This window comes from Anabas testudineus, chromosome 24 (assembly GCF_900324465.2).
Source record: "Anabas testudineus chromosome 24, fAnaTes1.2, whole genome shotgun sequence".
Lineage (NCBI taxonomy): Eukaryota > Metazoa > Chordata > Actinopteri > Anabantiformes > Anabantidae > Anabas > Anabas testudineus.
Window position 1 is genome coordinate 4,042,500 of NC_046632.1, and position 21,181 is coordinate 4,063,680.

At 42.7% G+C, this 21,181-nt stretch overlaps 1 protein-coding gene across 1 annotated transcript; it reads right to left on the bottom strand.

The window, feature by feature from the left end:
• Positions 1–648: 648 nt before the first annotated feature.
• kif26bb (kinesin family member 26Bb) lies at positions 649–20,130 on the bottom strand. The gene is made up of 15 exons (XM_026341621.1): positions 20,071–20,130; positions 19,502–19,870; positions 17,366–17,842; positions 14,086–14,207; positions 13,777–13,945; positions 11,312–11,524; positions 10,814–10,907; positions 9,423–9,694; positions 8,582–8,759; positions 8,238–8,376; positions 7,878–8,037; positions 4,214–7,274; positions 3,068–3,237; positions 1,091–1,241; positions 649–848 (listed from the first exon to the last, which is right to left on the bottom strand). Exons 1-15 carry the CDS (start codon positions 20,128–20,130, stop codon positions 649–651), a joined length of 5,835 nt encoding a protein of 1,944 aa, XP_026197406.1.
• Between the last annotated feature and the right edge of the window lie 1,051 nt (positions 20,131–21,181).

Sequence of the window (21,181 nt, forward strand, 5' to 3'; positions counted from 1 at the left end):
CTGGTGCCAACGGTGCAGAACACACCACGAAAACAAGCCTGACAAAAAAGCCCTAAAAAAAAGAACCAGGAAGAGTTTTTGGTTCATCACCTTAAAGCTAATTTGTTATACCCAGCAAAGGTTACATTAGTCCTTTAGGTAAACTACAAGGTCTTGTTAGCATTTGATGCTACACTTCAACTGATTGCTTTGAGTATACAGTACTGTACTAAAAAAATAAAAAAAGAGAACTTGTAAGTCTCCAGTGAGGAAGCTAGCACAAAGGGTTAGGGGTTGGGATAAGTAGTATATTTTTAAGATCTCTGCTGTGTAAGAAAAGGTCAGGAAGTGTCCACAAAATTCACTAATGGCTACATGTTGGACTGTACAAGTATCAGCCCTTTGTAAGCGTAGGTGTCTCTTTATAGGTATTCAAGTCAGTTGTAGGACTGTCTCTGACCTTTGACCTCCCTGTGAAGGCAGACAAGGAGATAAAAAGTGCAGGTAGAGCTCGACACGTCATTGTACAAGACTCCAATCTGTAGTGGTTATGTACATAAAGAGTGTTGTAAAGTTAAAGTTTGTGAGAGAAATAATTCAGCAGTCGTGACAAAACATAAGAGTCCGATCCGTCTTCATCTGGAAGAACATGTCTCGCGATCATTCAGCTCAGATTCCCTTTAAGGCTCTCTGCTCGGGCGCTTTTCGTCGGCCCTTCTTACGGCGCCTCCTGGCGGTGATGTCGAAGGAGGTGACCATCATCACGTTAGCTTTGCAGACGTTCACCCTGTTCTGCAGCCGTGCCGTCACAACCTCAAGGGCCTCCAGATGTTCCATGGAGTCCACCTCGAACGTCTGCCACAGGTCGACTAGGGAGGAAGGACAGTGGAGTAACAATGAAGCACTGAACCATACAAACACATTTCCTCATAAATCATTAGTTATAATCATTGATTGCATGCTGAACTGATGGCAGCAGTAGATATTTGTGACATCAACTTACTATAATGTACAGCAATGTAGAAAACATAAAAACATGTCTGTATTTGACATTTTCAAAAGAAAGAAATGTTGCATTCTATTTCGTCAAAGAGAGAATCACTTGACTGACACTCTTGGTTCCACTTGGCGGGCTCCAGCATGAGGTTGTGCTTGGCGTGCTCCAGCTCTTTCCTCAGGTTGCTGTATTTGGCTCGGACCTCTGAGATCCTCTGCTGACGATGCTCCAAAAACTTCAGCTTGGCGCTGAAGCACGTGGGCCCCTGACAACACAAGCACACGCGCAAATTTCACCGCTTGTATTTGTTTCATTTGTCCAAAATAGCACATAATGGTTACAGAACAGTCTCATAAAAACTGTGGGTGAAACTGTAATTTGTCATGAACAGAATCTGACAACTAAATCACTTTAAAGAGACCTTTAAAGATTAACACATAACTCACACTGTTGGCTCCTCTTGAACAAAATAGAGGCAACAGAGGCCCCACAAGACATCTGGTGTTGACTTTTTAACTGGCACCATTAAAAGTTTGCACAATTTACTATTAACAGCTTATGTTTTAAATTCACACATATATGTACAGGCAACCATCATGGGATAGAAATAATTTAATAATGTGTGTAAACATTTCTACCTGCTCTGAGCACATTTAAGCAGATCAAATAAGTGGACAGAACTGCAACAACCCATTGTCTATAATCAACAGCTTACATCTCCCCCTTCAATTATTACCTCACAGTATGAAAACGTGTTATACGCCAACACACACAAACACACACGCAGAAGTACACCATCTTTCTCCACACACGCGCACACTACATCATAAACACCATGTGAGGGAAGGGGCAACACCTCTAGGGAGTGAAACAAGACAGGCCTGTAAGCAACTAAATGAAATTACTCTCTGATTATAGTAATCTTATTACACAGAAGGGACTATAAAGGTCAATACATGTGCATTTATGAAGGGAGAATTTCCCCCCAATAAAAAATATAACAAAAGAGCTGCAGCAATTTGAAGTTACTGTAATTTCAATATTTGATCAATATCATCTGTTAGTATGTTTGACCTTCAGTGTGTTCTATATGTTTTACTACCAGTGGGCTTCTTTGTTCCTTGCTGCAGCATTGACCCAATTTCCCCCATGTGGTCATTAAAATTGTATCAAAGTTGCTGAGCCAGAGACCAGTGGAGGAGGGGAAGAGTCTCATGAGGCCAGATCTCCCGTCATGGGGACATGACATCACCGTATGCACCAGATGTTGCTTTCAAGTACATTTCGTCTCTAAATGCAAGGTGGAATTTTTTATTTACCTTTAACGTACCCTGGGTGACTTTCTTCATTTGCTCTCCCATTCAGACTTTATTAGACCCAATTGTGATTTTTCACTTTTAGACAGCTGCTGCCCCCTAATTGCTGAACTACTGGAGCTGTGCTTACTGTATATGAAGTTAAACGGTGTGTTGTCTACATCCAGGCTGTCTAGACACACAGAACCTGCAAAAGTGCTGTCTTCACATTGTTGTGTATCATAATGGTTTTTTGGTGTTCGCATTTCCATCCTGTCTAGACATTCTACACATGACATGAGCATTGTAGATTGGTTAGTTTTTTATTTATTAGATTATTTTATTTATTTATTTATTATGGCAACCTTAGTTGTCTAATATCTGTAAAGCTGTGATGGTAAATATTTGCAAGTCTCCTCAGCAAAGGTGGTGAATGCAAAGTTAGCACGGCTCACAGTCAAATTAGCCGAAATTGAGAATAAGACCTATTTTTAAAAATGACCAAATAAGATAAATGTTTAAAAATTATTATTACTCTTTGCTAATTAAAAATAACGAGAAGAGAAGAAAGGGTTTATTAAGACATTAGTTGTAACCCTTCTGTAGCCCTGAGATGGATAACTAATAGTCTTTGTGGCAAAGTAGCTTGGAATATAATGCAAACCTGATTCCCTTGGAGAGGCTGGGCAGTGGTATGTTCTGCCAAGGTTCCCACTGGTTGCCGGCTGAGGCTGATGAAGGTCATATATCATGTAATGCCCTTTAACCTCCAAAAAATTCAAAATAAACCCAGCACCTGTTTGCCAGCACCTGCTCTTTTCTGCATCCTCTGCACATTGTCGATCTCATACACCTTGATCTCGTAGGCCTCTGGGATTTCCGGATCCCCCCAGCGAGATCGCAGACCACTAGCCGAGCGCCTCAGGGACTGGTGTGTATCATGGGAGAGACGCCGCTGGTGAGAACCTACAGCGGGGAGGGGCCGAAAGTGCAGTGAGAGGCTGTATCTCAACCAGTTTTCTTTGTCCTCTCTTTCTAACACTGTCTGCATTTACACAGTGAGATACTACTGGTACTGGTACAAAGCTAAGACACGAGACATGATTTCTTTTTAATAATTTGATGATAATTTATGCTTCGGGTCACTGGGATGCTTAGACTAAAGACACAGTTTAACTCAAATGTACATGTTAATTACACTAAAGCAGAAATTATATACAGCCAGAATTTGATCAAGCAATCAACAGTGTATTATGTTTGAAGACTTTTACTTAATGTGTTTATTCAAAAGAAGCATCATCTCTTGTTTTTATCGCTCTATTAACAGTATCATCACTATGATAACAAGCGATGTCTGGGTTTTCTGGGTGTATAAGTATTCTCACCATGCACACATGCATACATCTTTATAATTCACTGTATCAGACACAAAAGCTCTTGATTTTCAGTCTTTATACATCCATTAGTAAGTACTGTCACTGGCCTCATATAATAATGATGACCTATGCAATTAGGCTTTTTGTGGCAGTAAGGAAACTAGGTCTGACTGCAGTCTACAGATGTGTCGTGTCCAATTAATGTCACATTAAAATGCTATGTGGTCAGATTACAAACCAAGAAATATGAAGATGCAACTATCACTATTGTAAAACTGTACAATATAACAGCATCCCATGCTTCATATTTGCAGAGGATTTTCTATTCCAGTTTAATTCACTGCCAGTATGTTGAGATTAATAAAAGGAGGGTTGAACAAGTCCAAATACCCAAAATGAAGTAATTAAGATGCTCAAAGTGTTAGAGTCTTTTAACATAAGACCAGCAATTTCCCCTAAATACCAACAACACTGGGCACTCAGCATGGCGCTTAGGTTCTGATGTTTCCATTAGAGACGGTTGTCAAGTTCAGTTCATAAAAAGCCAGACATTCCAGGTGTTTTACCTGTGCTGCCTTTCCTCCGAGAAGATCGGCTGCTGCGAGTCACACTGAGGAGAGAGCCACTCCTGTCGCTGACAGAACCCCTGTTTGAGGTGCTGCTGCCTGTGGCTTCACTGTCCCTCATCATGCTGTCATAGCCACTGCTCACCATACTGTTCCTGCTAGAGAAATACAGGGATGTCTTTCCCATAGCTGGTGGCAAGTCGCCACTCAGCACACTGGTGGTGTCACTGGCGTGCCCACTCATGTGATCAGGCATGCGGGGAGCAGTCACTTGGCTATATGGTGAGGGAAGACTGGTAATTTGGTCCACTCCTCCTGAAGTGGGACTGGAAGCCCTTTCCTTAAGGAGGTCTGAGATGCGCCCATTGATAAACCCCTGGATGGCAGATTTCGTGGATGAGCATGTGGAGCTCTGGCTCGGAGTCCTACTGATGGAGTGAAAAGAACGTGGAGGGGAAGAAGAGAAAAAGGACGATGTTCGCTCAAAGCTGACAGTTTTACCGTCAGGGGAAAGACTGGCACTGCGGTTAATAGACTGCCGCAGGCCTTTGTGGGACAGGTTCTTGATGCTGGGGGCAGACAGTCGACGGACTTTAGGGCTAGCCATCTTAAGTTTCCCCACAGCAGAGAGCTTGGAATGGGGGCTCCTGGCAGCTTGACTTACATGGCTTTCAGAGGAGAAGAAATGAGGACTCTGGTCAGACCGAGGATTCTTCCTGGGGCTCCTGCTAGCCCGTGGAAATGTACTATCTCCTTCATTTCCTTTATAACCTCTCTTACAAGCCCCTTCAATACTGCCCTTGGAGCTTCCCTTAGAGCTCATAGAGGTGTTGCTACTACCTCTATGCAGACTTGGGAAGTCCCTTGGGGTTCTCCCAAGGGAACCTGTTCTACTGGCCAGCTGCTCCAGTTTGGCACTGAAAAGCCTGCCACTGTCCTCAGTGGGTGACTTCAGCCTCCCACTCATGTTATCATGTTTCATTTTCGGACTTGAGGTTTCAAACAAGGATTCAACTCCCTTTCTGGGAGCACTACTAGCATCCTGTTTGTACTCTTTTCCATATTTCATAGGGGAAGAGACATGGCGGTTGTTGTTCACTGGGGAATGCTGTCTGCCGTGCCTTCTTTCCAGAGTTACTCCTGGGATGCATGGGGTGGATGATGTCACCCCCTGGTAGTCTGCCATGTGACTGCCATGGTAGCACTCCTGATTGCTGGCATTTTGCCATGCTCTAGGCAAACTACCTGTTTTAAAGGAAGCATGGATGGTTTCTTCGCAACCAGGTGAAACACCAGTCCTCCTGGGGGCTTTACCAACACATTTAAACACGAGTTCTCCCTCCTCTGAGCCTTGTTGAGTGTTAGTGGAATAAACATGCTCCCGGCCTCTAGAGGGTCCACACATTTTATTTTCTGCAGTTTTATCACAGAAAACTGAATTTTCTAAGACCACTGGGCCATAAGAACTTTGGCTAAAAGGTGAGTCACATACCTTTTTAGGCTTTTTGACATATACCTCAGCAACAGCTCCACTACTTATCCTATCTTCAGAACATTTGATTTTATTACTTTTGAGCTCCGGCCCTGACTTAGCTTTAGTGTCAGTCCTTTCTTTTTCTTTTGCACTATCCAAATCACAATCCACATCAGTATTAATCAGCATGGGATTAATAAATGAAGGTAACTTTTTGTCCTTCCGCAAAACATACTGGGGCCTTTCACTGCTATTTTCTGCAGTTACAGGCTGAACAATAGAGCTCTTGGTTGTATCAGAGGAATGCGCAGTTGCAGATTCTTCGCTTACATTGCTGATTATCCTGATTGGTTGAGAGGAGGTAGAATCTTGGACTGACTGGGTGGAATCTCTAATACAAATAATGTTCCCACCTGTCCTCCCTCTGTTCAACTCTCCACTGATGGTCACTTCCTCTACCATAGAGAAGACGAGTTCATCTTGACCTTTAAGGTCCAGTGGCTGCTGAACAGTCACTGTGATAGTAGCCTTCACTTCCTTAACATCGTCTGTGGGCTGATTAGGTAAGACATCCCGATGTATAACACTAGTAGCTAGGGAGTATGAAGAGGAGCAGGAGGAGGAAGGAGATATGGGGGAGCTCTTGCCAATTGGTGAGGTCCTTTTGTCTGGTTTGAACCAATTCGCAGTTTCAGAACTCTCTTGTTTTCCCGTATGCTCAGCATCCATATCAAAGTCCTGAGAAGGCAGTTTGAAACCCGACTTACAAGCTCCAGTGTTGGTAAGTTGGGAACGACAGTTCATGTTAAGACTGAGAGTTTGATTCAGCAGTTCCTCACTGGAGCTGGTCGCACTGCACTCCTCACAGTCATATAGGCCCGAATCCTCTCGCTGAAAACTGTCTCCAGGGAGGGCACCATCTGTTTGCTTTTCGCCAGCAAGGGTCTGACTGCACCCTGTGCCTTGATTCAACAATGTCTTGTTATCTGATTCTGATAATTTGGTGTCTTTCTGTTTCCTCATTTCTTTCTGGGCTTGTGATTTGGTTGTGACATTGTTTGCAGAAGGAACTTTTGAGGACGACTTGAGTGCCTCCATTATCATCTCACTTCCATCGATGCAGCCCAAACGCTCCTGAAGCTCTGCAAATGTTTCACATTTAAGGCAGTCCTTCTCTGGCGGCTTCATGTCTGCTTTCCGCATCTCAGTATGTCCTTGATCGTTTTCCTCCTTCTTCTTCTCTCCTTGCAGCTGAGGAATTCTCAGAAGCTCTTGGAGCAGTGCGGTAAACTCTGGGTCGTCCAAATCAGCCTTGTTAGGATGCAAAGAAGGTATGATAGGCACAAATTTAGGTTGTGCCAGTTTTGGTGCTGCTTTGCATTGGACCAAACCATTTGAGTCTATCTGGATCACTGTGTCACAGGACTGGTCACTACTGGAACGCTCATCTAGCTCACTACGGAGACGTAAAGGACAGATGTCGACATCTACCTCTTCAGTTGAGTGGAAAGCCCGCAGGGAGAAAGGCTGAGACCCTTTCTTTTCTTTAGGCAAACTCCTCCCACAGGGAGAGCATGAGGTGGACTGCTGTTGAATAAAAATTGTGGAGTTAGTTACAGATGTGGATTACAAATAAATAACTGGGGTGCAATGGAAACAATCACAACAGGACAGTAAATACAGCGGTATAAGGAACGCTCTAGTTCCTGCATGGCAGACAGAGTGTAAGAAATAGAGAGTGCACATATTATAATGCACAGGTCAGTAACAGTTGCTTTGTTTGTCATTGACAATCAGCGAATTGGATATGCTGTTGTTGTGACATTAGCTATAACAGCTGGATTATAGTGAGGGGAGTCTGCAGCTGGTGTCACTCTGATTAATTCTGTAGCAGGTGTAGTTACCTTACTCATTGAGTTGTCATTCCTTACTTAGGATTTCACTGTGTTTTTTGATTATGTGGTGACATTTTGTTTGGTTTAATCTTTTTCTTAGGTTTGAAAACACTTTAATGAACACTTTAGTTAGTGAAGTTTAGAGTTGGAGGACATGATTGTGCAAAAGTAACTAAGGGGAATGGTAGATTTCCTTAGGTGCTAATCCAAAAACACAAAATTCATAAACTAGGCCTTTAAACCAAATGGCCATTGACATGGACATCAACACTATATTTCAGGATTTATACCGTACCTTTGTCCTCTTCTGTGTTCTGCGGATGCGAGAAGCCAGTTGGATGGTGGACAAGGTCTCTTGAAGGTTTGCCAGGGAATCAGCAACTTGAGCCATCACTGCGATGTGGCAATTAGCATGGCCCAAGGACTCTCGAAGGAGCATAGCCAACTTACTACCCCTGTGCAGGGACAGTGCAAATGTCCAGACATTAAATCAAGGGATGGATCAGTCATTTCAGTATCCAGGCAAGACAATCTGTCAATACTGAGCTTACAATTACAATCAACAGCTCACTGTCAAAATATGCAATGCAGATTATGCTACACCAATGTATTCCAAAATCTTTACACTTATAATATTTTGGACTAACATTCTTACTTGTTGGGGGTGGTTTTATGTCCACTTAGCAGAGACAAGACAACAGGTCCCAGTTCAGAATGAGGGGGCTTGTTTTTGCTCTTACCCCTCATACCACTACATACATCTATCATGGTCAACTTGGTGGGCCATCGCGAACCTAAGGAGGAGTTCAGAGAGTAGAAAAGAGTGTAAATGGAAAAATCCATGCGTGCTTTCCAATATTCAAATAAAGAGAACATGAATTTTAGGACACACACGACTCTGCATTACATCTGGCAATTTGGGATTAATTATGGAAAGCGATTCAAGGGGAAACACTCAGTAGGGACTAGCCGTCTGGTAACTGAATAATTCATTATAACCTCTGCCAATGGTGCTGCTTTCTGTACGAGGGGGCTGGATGTAGAGAGTAAAGAACATTATGGAGCTGTGACACAGGTATGTAATGAAGTCACTGTGCCGACGCGCCGTGATGGCTGCGTCCAGGAGGCAGGCAGCACGCTCAGCAGTCGGGGCCTTCACACGATTGTGGTTACGTAGCTGCAAAGAAAGGAGGAGAAAGCCATGAAAATCGTACATGGACACAACTTTCTACAAAAAATTAAATCTGCTATTAGATTTTTGATGCCCAGTATGTCGCCCTGTAATCAACCACTCTGGGATTATTATTGATCTATTATTTCTCCCAGTAACAGAATGTTTGGAAATAAAAACTCTGATGAGAAGGAGAGAAACGCACATGCACAGTAATTATTTAATCAGATATAATATTTTATTATATTTATTATATTATATTATATTATAGTCCAATATGTTGCATTATCTTCTAACATCTATTGCAGTTTACAAATTGAATTGATTTGATCCTAAGCATGTGTCAGACAATATATTATAAGTAAGTAATTTCACTGACAATTACATTTTTGGGCATTTTTTCCTAGAAAAATATTTACATTTTCTGTTTCTCAAAGTGAAATAACACTTATTGGTATTGATGTACTGTCAGTGAAGTCTTTGCAAAAACTGCTTGTCACTTGTCAACGAGAAAAAGTGTAGCCTTAGCTCTCTGGCTGATTATGTTCTTCAAATGAATAAACCAACTATCGGAATCAATGAACCCTTGTGTGCTTACACTGAGTGCAGGCAAACAGCAGTTCATTTAACAACCCCCTTTCTCCTAATAAAAAACATTATTCATCCTACTTGTATCCCAGAGACGGGGTCTTCTTGGATTTTAACATGGGCCTTTGGACTGTCCTGGATACTGCCTAATGAGGGGACGACCTCCCCCAGCAGATCTCTCAGCGTGTCCTCCTCTCCACAGCAGAGCTCAATAGCAGACACTGACACACTCAGATCGGTCCATGTCTTCTCCCTGCGCAGCTCGATGGCACTGTACAGCCAGGAGATGGCACAGGGAATCAGCCCGAGCTTCTGGATGCTCTCATCACCCCCCACCATGCTGGACCAGGAACCTGACAACAGAGCGGAAGCATGTTGCTTCATTTTGTAGCATGTATTCATGCTGCATAATGTACAAACACACACATGATGTACATATACAAATATAATGTTTATGCACACAATAATGACCCAAGTGCACTTGTACACACAAAACGTAATACATACAGAACAGAACAATGCTCGAATTTAGTCCAGACTTAAAGAAAAACACCAACAACCACTTTTAGATGTTCTATGAACGTGCCATGCTGTATCTCTTAGTGCACTTTTGCCCCACATTAGTTTTGAGTTATGGGCCTGTTTTACCCTTATCCAAACTCTAATTGAATGAGGATAAGAGAATTGGTTTACCCCAATTAAAGGCAGAGCTGCCTGCCGTTATTCAGAGAGAAAAGTATTCTGTGCACGAGATTGATATCCCCTGGCTGAAGGCCACATGTAGTCTGTATTGGCCAACTAATTCAATCAGATTTACGGAGAGTGGCGTCATGTGAAAAAGCAGCTCCAAGGAGACCCTGTCCTTAGGCTCTGTAAGAGTGTGTGTGTGTGTGTGTGTGTGTGTGTTTGACAAATCTATTAAACCCCTTCACCGATGCTAAGTGCAGGGTTCCATCTCTCTAATAGCAACATATTAGAGCCCATTTTGTTTTCAGTCCCCTCCCGAGTTCAGCGCCTCAGCAAAATATAGTTGAATATTTGTGTCTTTTTATGCACTATGTTGAAGTGTCTATCGGGCAACGGCAAGCTTTTAAAAAGGAATCTGTTGCATAATTGATGAATAGGCTTTTATTTACGAAGTTATAGGTGAAAGATGAATGGCAAAGTAGGAGAGAGTTGAAATGGAAACACGTCTTTTTTTGCTGCTACTCACAAAAAGAAGACAGAGAAAGGATAAATAAGAAAGCAAAAAACAAGAATGTTAGAGATGTCCATCGAGATTGATAAGAGGACACAGAGACAAAATGGACACAGGGAGCTTAAGTGATAAAGGAAGAGTGAATGATAGCAGGAGTGGGACAGAGGTAGAGGATGGGGAGGGGGGGCTGAATGGCCCTTAAGCATAGATAAAAGCTTCCCACTCTCGTCTCAAGATTTTAACCCGTGGCCTCTGAGAGAGACCGATTACTCACCCACATCAGCACATCCCAAACCCAGGACACAGCCATCGCTGCCCGTGAGCACGCAGCGGATGACATCAGCCAAGACGCCTGCACACACCTCGGCCTGGCCAGACAGAACAAAGGACAACAAGCATCTCATGATTCATCTCCGCGCTGCAAAAGCACATCCAATGAAATGAAAGAGCTGAAGCAGACGAGGGATGCATCCTGATTCTGCAAGATTCCCCTGGGCTCAGATACTGTAAGGGGAGCTCGGATAAAGTTGAATATAATTGATGGACTGCGTAATTGTGGGCCCTATTTGGGCCCTATCAGATTTCAGGTCATCAGACAGAGAGAGCGAACCAACTGTAGTGTGTAGTGTATAAATGGGAAAAAATGCATGCTCAATGCTAAAAAACACAAAAGGCTCAGTTCTCTGTAATACAATGCAAAACCAATTAATCAAGACACGTAGATCAGTATTAAGGAAGCAGAAGTAGAAGTAATAAGGATGATGAATCAAACCTGACTGGAATCTTGATTATAGGCAGCATCAAACGTGAAGGTCTTCAGAAAATGTTTGCCACCATCCCTGCCCAGTGTCATTGTAGTGTGAGGTTGGTTCATGCTGATTGGGTCCATTATGGTGACTTTTTTCTTGGACGGGTCAGTCCAGAGAACAGGTGGTTGGCCTTGGCCCCCTGACAGTGTTGGGTTCACTCTAAGCACGACTTTGACCTATACACCAAAGGAAATGGAAAAGACTTATATTGGCGTCTAGCTAATCTAGTACAGCATAGTGGTGTTAGGAAGTAGATTTTTAATGCCGTAATAATTCATTCCCATTTTATTTTTGAAGACATCCCCAAATCAGGACAAATAAAACCTGATAATATGCTGCAAGAATAAATAATTATATGAAAAATTCAGAGTTGACATTGAAAATATGAAAAGTGGGAACAAAAGATCGCCTGGAGCTCTCCATGTTTCTGGAATATCAATCTGTGGCTGATCGAGCTTCACATCTTTCCGCATGTTAAAAACAGGCTGATACACCTATTTAATGCTTTAAGACTCAAAACACAGAATCATAGTGTAAATGTATGTTCAGAAAGCATGCTGTACAGTTTTGGCTAATGCTTACTATTATACTAATAGCACAGTAGAATACCCAGCTAAGTGAGCTAAATATGGTCTACAGTAAATACCCTTATGAATTAGGGAGGAGTTGTTCAGGCTTATAGTAAAGGGGTGAACCAAATATGTTCAAAGACCTAACTGTTACGATCTAACTGCAGTGTGTATCATATGTTTTTATAAGATTTTAACTCGGGAGCCTGACATCAAATGTAGCTCTATGAAAGAGGGTAGAAATAATTAGACATCAGCTCTGAGCCCCTGCTGCTCAGCCACGGGAGGTCGAGATACTGTTTTATGCAACGCAGGTTACAGGAAACCTCCGATGCAGGAGGGAGGTCTTGGCAGAACAAAGTGGTAAATGTCAAAACGGATTAGGTTTGAGCATTGTTGAGCAAAAAGACGCTGTAATTTGCTGTTGGGAATGTTTGGAACTGACATCACTTTTTCGGATCCCTTAATACAATCTGTTCCTTTGCCTCACAGCCATCAGCTACATGTTTGCCTGCTTGTCTGTCGTTATCAGTCAGTTGATCCATTTAGCACAGAAGCTATACATGTCCTTAAAACTGCATGGCGATGCATACCTTCTGCTATATTTCCCTATGTCTTGACATTAATTCCTTAATGCAGTTGTGTACAGGAAGCCTTAGGATTTAGAGGATAAGGTCTTAAATTAAGTTAGATCCTGACTCTGACAGCCATTTAACAAGAATCATAGGTCTTAGTCTGCAGGAAGACATGGCAACATTTACCTTACACAAGACAAGCATCTGTATTACAGCATTTAAACCAATTATACATTTATATATAATCAGGATAAGCAAGACTGCAGGGAGCCCTATGCGCAATGACACCCAGTCGAATGTGGTTTTCTTGAAATCGTGCAGGACCGCATAGCAGCACCATGACATCATCCGTCATTGACAATTTGAAAACCTGAAAGCCATATTCCCTCTGCCACATCATAAGTTCCCGGTGTATGTGAAGGATCTCTCTCCTCCTTCCCGTCATAATTTAAATACGTTGTGCAAGAAGTGGCTCTGACACTATTGAACATGTGTCAAACTCTATTTATGATGGTTAAATTATTCACTTGGCCAGTTTAAAGCTAGAGAAAATCCTCCCCCATCCAATTCAGTATGTGTTTTGCACGCAGAGGCGCATAGAGCTGAGTGCTCAGGCAGGTGTGGCTGGCAGTAGGGTGTATCTGAGCCCTTATCTGTAACTCTAGACTAAACCCAAGAGTCCATGTATCTGAGACAAGGGGAGGGCAGGCAGCCATATTGATCTCCCCTGTTTCTCCCAGAGGAGGGGAGGGGAGGAAAAAGATGGAGACATTAGCACCACATTACAGTGTATCATGAAGGAGGAGTGATATAGGATCTCCTCCAAATTGACAGTGATCTCTTTACTCTGCAACATGGGTGGTAAAAACACTTCCAAGGTGATGGTACACCACCAATCCAGGCCTATTATTTGTTTCTATTCATGGAAATCTAAGATACAAAGGGCATCATCAAGTGAATGTAAGTTTCTTTGTGATACTATATGTACACTTTTCTCAGCAAATACTTCAACTGAAACGATTCAGATACGGGAATTCAGTCTGTACTTCAGGATATATACATATATATATATAATGGTAAATTCATTTGTAACTATATAACTTCAAACACTGCATCTGCTACTTCAGTCTATTAGTATCATTTTATACTCATGCATAAAGCTGTTTCATTTATTAGGATAATCCAGAACAATTATTGATATTATAACCAACTTCCACGCAAACTGATAAACAAAAACAAAAAAGTGCCTGTAAATCTACTGGAATTTGACACCCTAAGGTCTACCTTGCCAACATTGGGTGAGTCTTTTGTTCTGGTGACAGCTTGCAGCAGGCAGGGGGGGACGGGTGGTGGGTTTTTCTGGATGATCTCCCTGAAGCAGGTGGAAAAATGAGCGGGAGCTGGATCAGAAGCCTGGCCTTTTTTCCTCATCAGGCTGAGCTTCTCAGCTGCCCTGCAGGGAAGAGAGGAGGTGGCATGTCAAGCCACTGAAGCTTATGGTGTAATCAGACCAGGCTGAAGACGAATCTCATTTTCACACAGTCACATCGTTCGGTTTTAATTTACATTTAGACATGAGTATAAAGTATTTACCTGGCCAAAAAGGACATAGCAGCAGTGTTGGCGATGGTCACTACTCTGGAGATTTGAGGGATCTTTGAGCTCTTCTCTACAGTTCCAGCATCACCACAGCTCAGTGTTGCATCATCTGAGCTCTGTCAGGGGACAAAGCTTGTTATTAAAATCCAAATTTGTAATTGCACTCCAGCACCCACTCCAAAAGGAGCTATTGTCACGGGAATTACCCTGGAGAGGAACACGAGGTGCATCTGTCTGAGTAGGTATAGTTAGAGCTGCGTGTCTAATGTGAAGGCCAGTGTTTGATGGCAGCAGAATGCTGTCTGACTTGAAAGATTTTAACTGAGAGATAAAAACCTGCAGTAAACGTGCTGACACAAACCATGCCATGTAGCCGTATGTAAAGTTATTCCGACACCGTCACAGTTGTAGCTCCACACTGTGTGTTTGGCATTCACTCATGACTGCTGTGTGTGCGCAACATGACCTATTCAGCATGCATCAGGTCGCCAGGCTCTGCTACACCGCTCTCAAGCTCCACGTCCCAGCAATGTCTCAGCCTTTTTAGGGCAACATAACAACATTGGTTCAGTTTTTTCTTTTAATAACAACCGTAAATAGCCAATTAGAACTACAGTGGAAAGATAGGGAGGAGAATTGTGGGCTATGGTCAAACTATATATACTGCATATCCAAAGTAATGTAATGATATACACTATGGTAAAGACCCTCAACCCCTCATTTCTTCCTGTTTATCTCTCTGTATGTCTCATGTGGTCTTTTATGAGCTCTGTCTTTCTCCTCTCCTGTCCTTCATTCCATCATCCTTTCTATCCATCTTCCTGCCTCCTATCTAAACCACTTAATTTACCTTTCTCTTGCAAGCCACTTTTTCTCCCACCCTCCCTCTGTCTCCTCTCCCCTTCCTCTTCTCTACTTTCACTACTCTCTCTCTCTACTTCACCTCAGCTGCATAAACTTGTATTGATTTGCTCTCATATTGGACCCGACTGGCTAATTTCTTATACAGTCTTGCCCAGACCAGAACAGTTTTATTATAGTAAGACGTTGTAATGTTACTGATTTAATTATACAGGTCGATTAAGAATCCTAGGTTAATTACAATCTTTGACCGTTTGCTAAGCTCCACCCTCTTCAGTTACTGTTGCTATGCTGTCACGATTTCTCTTCTTGTTGAGTTATCTTTTGAAATCATTTACTTTTTTTTTTTTTACCTTGCTTTCAGACAGAAATACACAAAAGCGTCTTGCTTCTAGTCAGTTTTCCAGTTTAACCTCCTGAGATCCTACTTTCCCATAATTGGGGACATACATTTTAGGTTTGCTACACCTTATAATTAATTTTGCTCAGTTTAGACCTGTTGTTCTCATTTGTTGACGCTTGTGTGATCTAGTTGTAGTAAGACCAAAGTACACTAATTAGTGAAAAATAAGTTGGCGTCAATCCAATACAAAGCTTTGATAATTGATCATTGACAGAAGAATAATTGCTGCCAAATACTTCAAGAGAACCTGCTTCATGAGACCAGGGACTGTGGTGATGGTTCACCTTTGAGCATAGCACTGACTTAAAGCAACACTGGAGTGGCTTCAGGGCAGGTCTCTGACTGTCTTTGAGTGGTTCAACAAAAGCCCAAACTTAAACTCTTGTGGAGAGACCTGAAGATGGCAGTGTACAAACACATCCCATTCAATCTGATGGAATTTGAGAGGATCTTCTAGTAAGACTAGGATAAAATCCAGGGGCTAAAACTCTGCATCCCGATACAAGTATACCCCGATTTGTTCCTCACAATCATGACAGCGTTGAATCAATAGATCCAGGTCATCAGACAAGGTTCGGTATGTGTAGTGAAGCAGTGTGACAACAAACAATGTTGAACATCCAGAAGACACCTGCCAGTGATGGTCCAAGACGGGCAGATAATGTGATTAAGTTACTGTGTGCAAGTCCAACTCTAGGATGACCGGAAGACAGGGTGACAAATTACTACAGTGACAAGTAAAAGTATGTGTAGATTTTGGAATTTCATGGTTTTCTGCATTCAATTGTCATAAAATGTGATCTGATCTTCATTAAGTATTAACAAATATAATGTACCTAATATAACACAACATAACACAAAATAAAGTCTGATTGAGAAAAACCATAAAAGCCTCACAGTGCTAGTGGACCCTTGGAATAGTGACCTCGAAAAGCTAATTGGAGTCAGGTATTAGCATACCTGGAAGAAAATTATTTTGAGGTTGTAGACTACAGCTACTTAGACTGACAGAAAAAAAACTTTTGAGTTTGCTCCATACAAGAAGAATACTAATCAATGCCTCACCAAAAGGACTTTTCAGAGGATCTACAATAAAGAATCGCAGATTTACATAAAGTTACAAAGTGATATCAAAGATTTAGAAATTCACCAGTGTACAGTTAGACAAACACTCTACAAATGGACACTTTGGGACTGTAGCTACTCTACCAAGAAGTGGACGGCCAGTCAAAATGACCCCAAGAACACAACAAACACTCATTAATGAGGTAAAGAAACAACCTAGAGAGACATTCAAAGATTTGAAGGCATCATGGGAACTGGCTAACATCTGTGTTTATGAGTCTACAATTTGCAAAACATTGTACCAGCAGGGTGTCTATGGCAGGACACCACAAAGGAAGCTGCTGCTTACTTTAAAGAACATTGCTGCACACCTGAAGTTTGCCAAAGAGCACATTGACACTGCACAGTGGTATTGGCAAATTGTTTTGTGGACTGATGAACCTGTATTATACACAGCACAATATCTGGCATAAAAAGGGCAAAATGACTAATGCTAGTGCTACAGGGAAGGATCAGCAGAGTAACACAAAAAAATAAAAAATAAAAAAAAAATAAAACAGCCACATCATATAAAACAGTGAGGACTGGGGAGGGGGGCAGGTTCAATCTGCTGCAGCTTCCATCACAGTAATGCATATTTCACCAGCCACCGTGTTAAATATGACCATCCCCCTATTGATCACAAGTGCTTTTTGACTGGCTAGCTTTTATGACAAGGGTAAATCATGACCCAATTCCATTCCATTAGCAAAAGTACTTTTAAACAACGTCCTCAGCCATGGGATCTAAACTCTAATGAAGCACTATGAATCACTGCCTTGCTGACATGCAAACCCGTAAAGATGTACTTTACCCATGAAGCCCGTTAAAAGGGGGATGCTCATTGGGGAGGGGGGGGGGGGTGTTATGTATGATTTAGTGCTAAGAGAAAGCTTTTTGGGGTACCTGGTTGTAAGGGTACGTGGCAACACGATCAACGTTGAAAGCAGCTTTAGAAGCGACCATCTGCTGTTGCTCCTCTACCCAGCGGTCCATATCAGGGTTGGGGAGCTTGGGCCCCCTCCTTCTCAGGGTTTGAGGCGTCCTCTGAGGCGTCCTGGGGCTCCGAGGGCTGTGAGGACTGTAGGTTTGACTGCGTGCTTGAAGCACAGCTGTGGCTGCTTCCCTTGGAGCCCTGTCCCCATGTTTTGCCTCACTTTGTCCCATTAGTGTGCCAGTGCTGAGGCTAGGTTCAAAGGGAGGCTTAGCTAATGACTGGCCCCTGCTCAGAGCCACCTGTATGGCCTCTTGTTTCAGCTGGTTCAGCTTTGTACCACAGACTCTGCACTGACCCTGCTCCCTTTCTCTATCCATGGACTCAGTAGTGGACCGACTATGGACACGAAGGTTGTCATTAAGAAAAGCTGGCAGGTCTCCGGAGTCCTGCACAATTAAACAAAGACAGCAGACAAAATTTTACATTTAAAAACTGGAATCTGTAAAAAAATATATCCCTGCACAGTTTACGCTGTTTACAACAGCTCACAAAATCAAGATCAGAGAGCCAGCATACGTTTCTAGTGAAGACATAATAACATAGCTAATTTGTAATAATAATATCTGGTTTGAGAATTACATGAATGATCATTGAGCATATGAAAATCGAGTCATGGGACGGCACTGTAGGCAATCTTAGCACTTAGTGAAGTAATCATGGACTCAATAATATTGATTAATGCCACCTCTGTTATCCACTCCATTACAGTAAGCAAAAAAAAAAAAACATACTTGCTTATAAAATATATAGTGACTAATTAGAGTTCAAATGCATCTTAGAGTCAGTGAAATCTAATCGACTTTCTTTTCATCCTGACAAAGACACTCTTGTGCCACATCCTGCTTGGCCTGCCCTTGACATCTACCAACATCCAACACGCTCCCTCACTCCCTAACCACCCCCAATCTATCCTGCAAGGTAGAGCACTGACCTACATTCTCCCTGAGGGGTGCTTTAAGAGCTCTCAAAAACTATTATGTAAAACAAAGCCATTCAAACTCTGAAGGTGCTAAAACACTGGGGAGAACATCTACTTCATCTATAAAACAATATCAAGTGTTCAATTAAGCCATAAGTGGGTCCTGATATTATCTTTATTATCAAATAGGCCTAAAAAATTCTACTCCAGTGTTGAGTGCATTGTATTTCACAAAGACAATGTTGACTATTACTGTATATAAGAAATGCGCTGCGGTGGAGAAATGGGTGGATAGAGTTTCCATCTTAGCCAGATTGCAAGTCCATATAAAAAAAGATGGTATTAAGAAGCCATGATGCTTTTGAGAACTCATGCCCAGATCAATAAATCTGCAAAGAGCGAGCAGGCTTATAGGATTTCTACTGACCATGTCTGTGGCCACAGCATCTCTCTCTCTCTCTCTCTCGTGCCTGCACTGTGGTCTCGCTCTAAACACTGTCCCATCCCACTCGAGAGGACAAAAATAAATAGACCTCCCTCCACGGGGAGGAGAGTGGGGATGACACAAGGATGTCGAGATGAAATATTCATGCCCATTTGAAACCACACGCACAAGAACGGCACTGGTTTACTTTGTTGATTTGTTTGTTGGACGTTGGTAGTGACAAATGTAGGCGGGTGCTGAGGTGTACGGGTGTGGGCTCCTCTCACAGGCAGCAGTGTGCAGACTGATGTTGATGTTTGCACATATACACTTAACAGGCTTTTTTTTTTTTGTTGCATCTTACGCATAGTGTCCAAATAAATCAAACAAAGAAGCAACACATTTTGCACTATATTTGTTATCAGTGTGTTTTTGTTTAAATTCCTCATTCATTCATTCATGTTGTGGGTTTTCCTTGTGTAGTTTGGTCATTTTGCCAACTGTTACCCTATACCACCACCTGCTGAGAAGTCCTGGGATGGATTTACATCAGGTAGATTTTGCCTAAACACCAGACACACAATAAAAAGTTTCCTCCACAAACATCTGTAGGAGACAGAAAATGAGCTGAAACGGATCATGGTGCTGTGTTTAGGATGGTGCACTACACCCATCACCACCCGCTCCATGGTTGTTACTGACCTTGCAGGAGAAGTGATGGTGAACAGCCAGACTCAGAGCTTGTTTCTTCAGAGCAACCAGGGTCGCTGAGCACTTCTCACAACACGCAACTTTCCTGTCAGACCCCCCAAAGCCAGGATTCCCCGGCACAGACCCTCTACATATGGTCCCGCTGCTGAACGACATTGTACTCCTGACGCGGTCTCCTACGGATCCAGGGAGGGACATGTACGACGGGACAGCGTCTGCTCTCTGGCACATATTCCGACGTGGGTCGCTCCTGGATGCTCCGGCCCCCTCGGGAGTCGGGCGCCTCTTGGACTGGCACTGTTTCCCTTTAACACTTGTCGAAAAGACGGAGGGCTCACAGTGATGCTGCACTTCTGAGCTCTGAAGAACAAATCATTAGGAGAAGGATGTATGTGGGCTCCGGCTGTGGGAAATTAGATAGCAATCGACATGGACAACTGTAACCACACCCAAGTGGATTTAGCAGTGCAACAATATAGTTCTTATGGAAAAGTCTGTAGACAGTGTAATTATTTACAAATGCTAAGAAATTGTGCTCAAAAGGATTAAATCTGACTTACCCAGTGTGCTCCCGTCAGCGTGCCAGGAAATCTCTCTCCTCGTCCAGTCAGAGATGACATGACAACTTGTTAATATTTAAAAAGCTGTCCGAACAAAGGCAGGGGGCCAGTTTTATTTGCTTTCTCCAAAGCTCCGTGGATAGGAAGCAAATACAGTTCACTCATGGCGGGTTCACACGAACAAACTGACAAACTAAGAGGTTGGACGCGCTCCGTGTCAGAGGTGGAGTGATGGCAGAGGCGCACGGCGCAGGAGTGAGCGCGCAGGAGAGCGCTTCATGGGTTTACTGGGCTATTTGCCGTCAGCTCCTCGGGGTGGCGCTAATGAGCAAGCCTCTAGTCACGGAGAACACTTTGTTGTGTGTCTTTCATTCAAAATTGTAATCTAATAATATGCCTTATAATATCACTTCTAAATAATGTTGTTAAAATATAGTTTAGATAGAAAAAAAGCCTCAGAGCCAAAAGACATTACTCAGCCTTTTTTATAAGATGTCTAATGATCTTGATAATAATATCATGTTGAGCACAGTGAATGCCATGCTTAAAAACGGCAGAGCGCTCCTTTAAACAAACTATAACTGTATCTGACATCTTTTATCTTTTTAATATTCTTCAGATGGGGTTGGGGGGGGGGGGGGGGGGGGGGTTATCCAGATGGTCCACATTACTGAAAATAATCTGACATTGACAGCAGTCGTTGGGTCTGTACCGGTATTTTGTGTTAAAACAAAATAAATAGAATAAAATAAGTCGGGTGAATGAGTTTTACTCTTTAAACTGTTTATTAAAATCTTATTATCCCATCATGAGGTGTGGTTGTGAGTACTGGGACAGTGCACTTTAATTGTAAATGTTATCATACATTTTGTAATGTATTTTATTATTATGTAAACATGAGGTGATCTTCTGGTTCTTCTTTGTGGGGGGGTTGTTTTCCTCCCGACGTTGTTGTCTTGTGTGGGGGGGCGACAGATGGCGTGCGGGCTACATAACCACGCTGCGCTGCTCTCAGGGTCATTACGGTAGAGGACGCCATCCTCCTCCCCTCTGCTCCGCTCAGCGCTCGGTGAAAAGACTGGTTGGACAGCGGGTACCGTTTGGCGCAGAG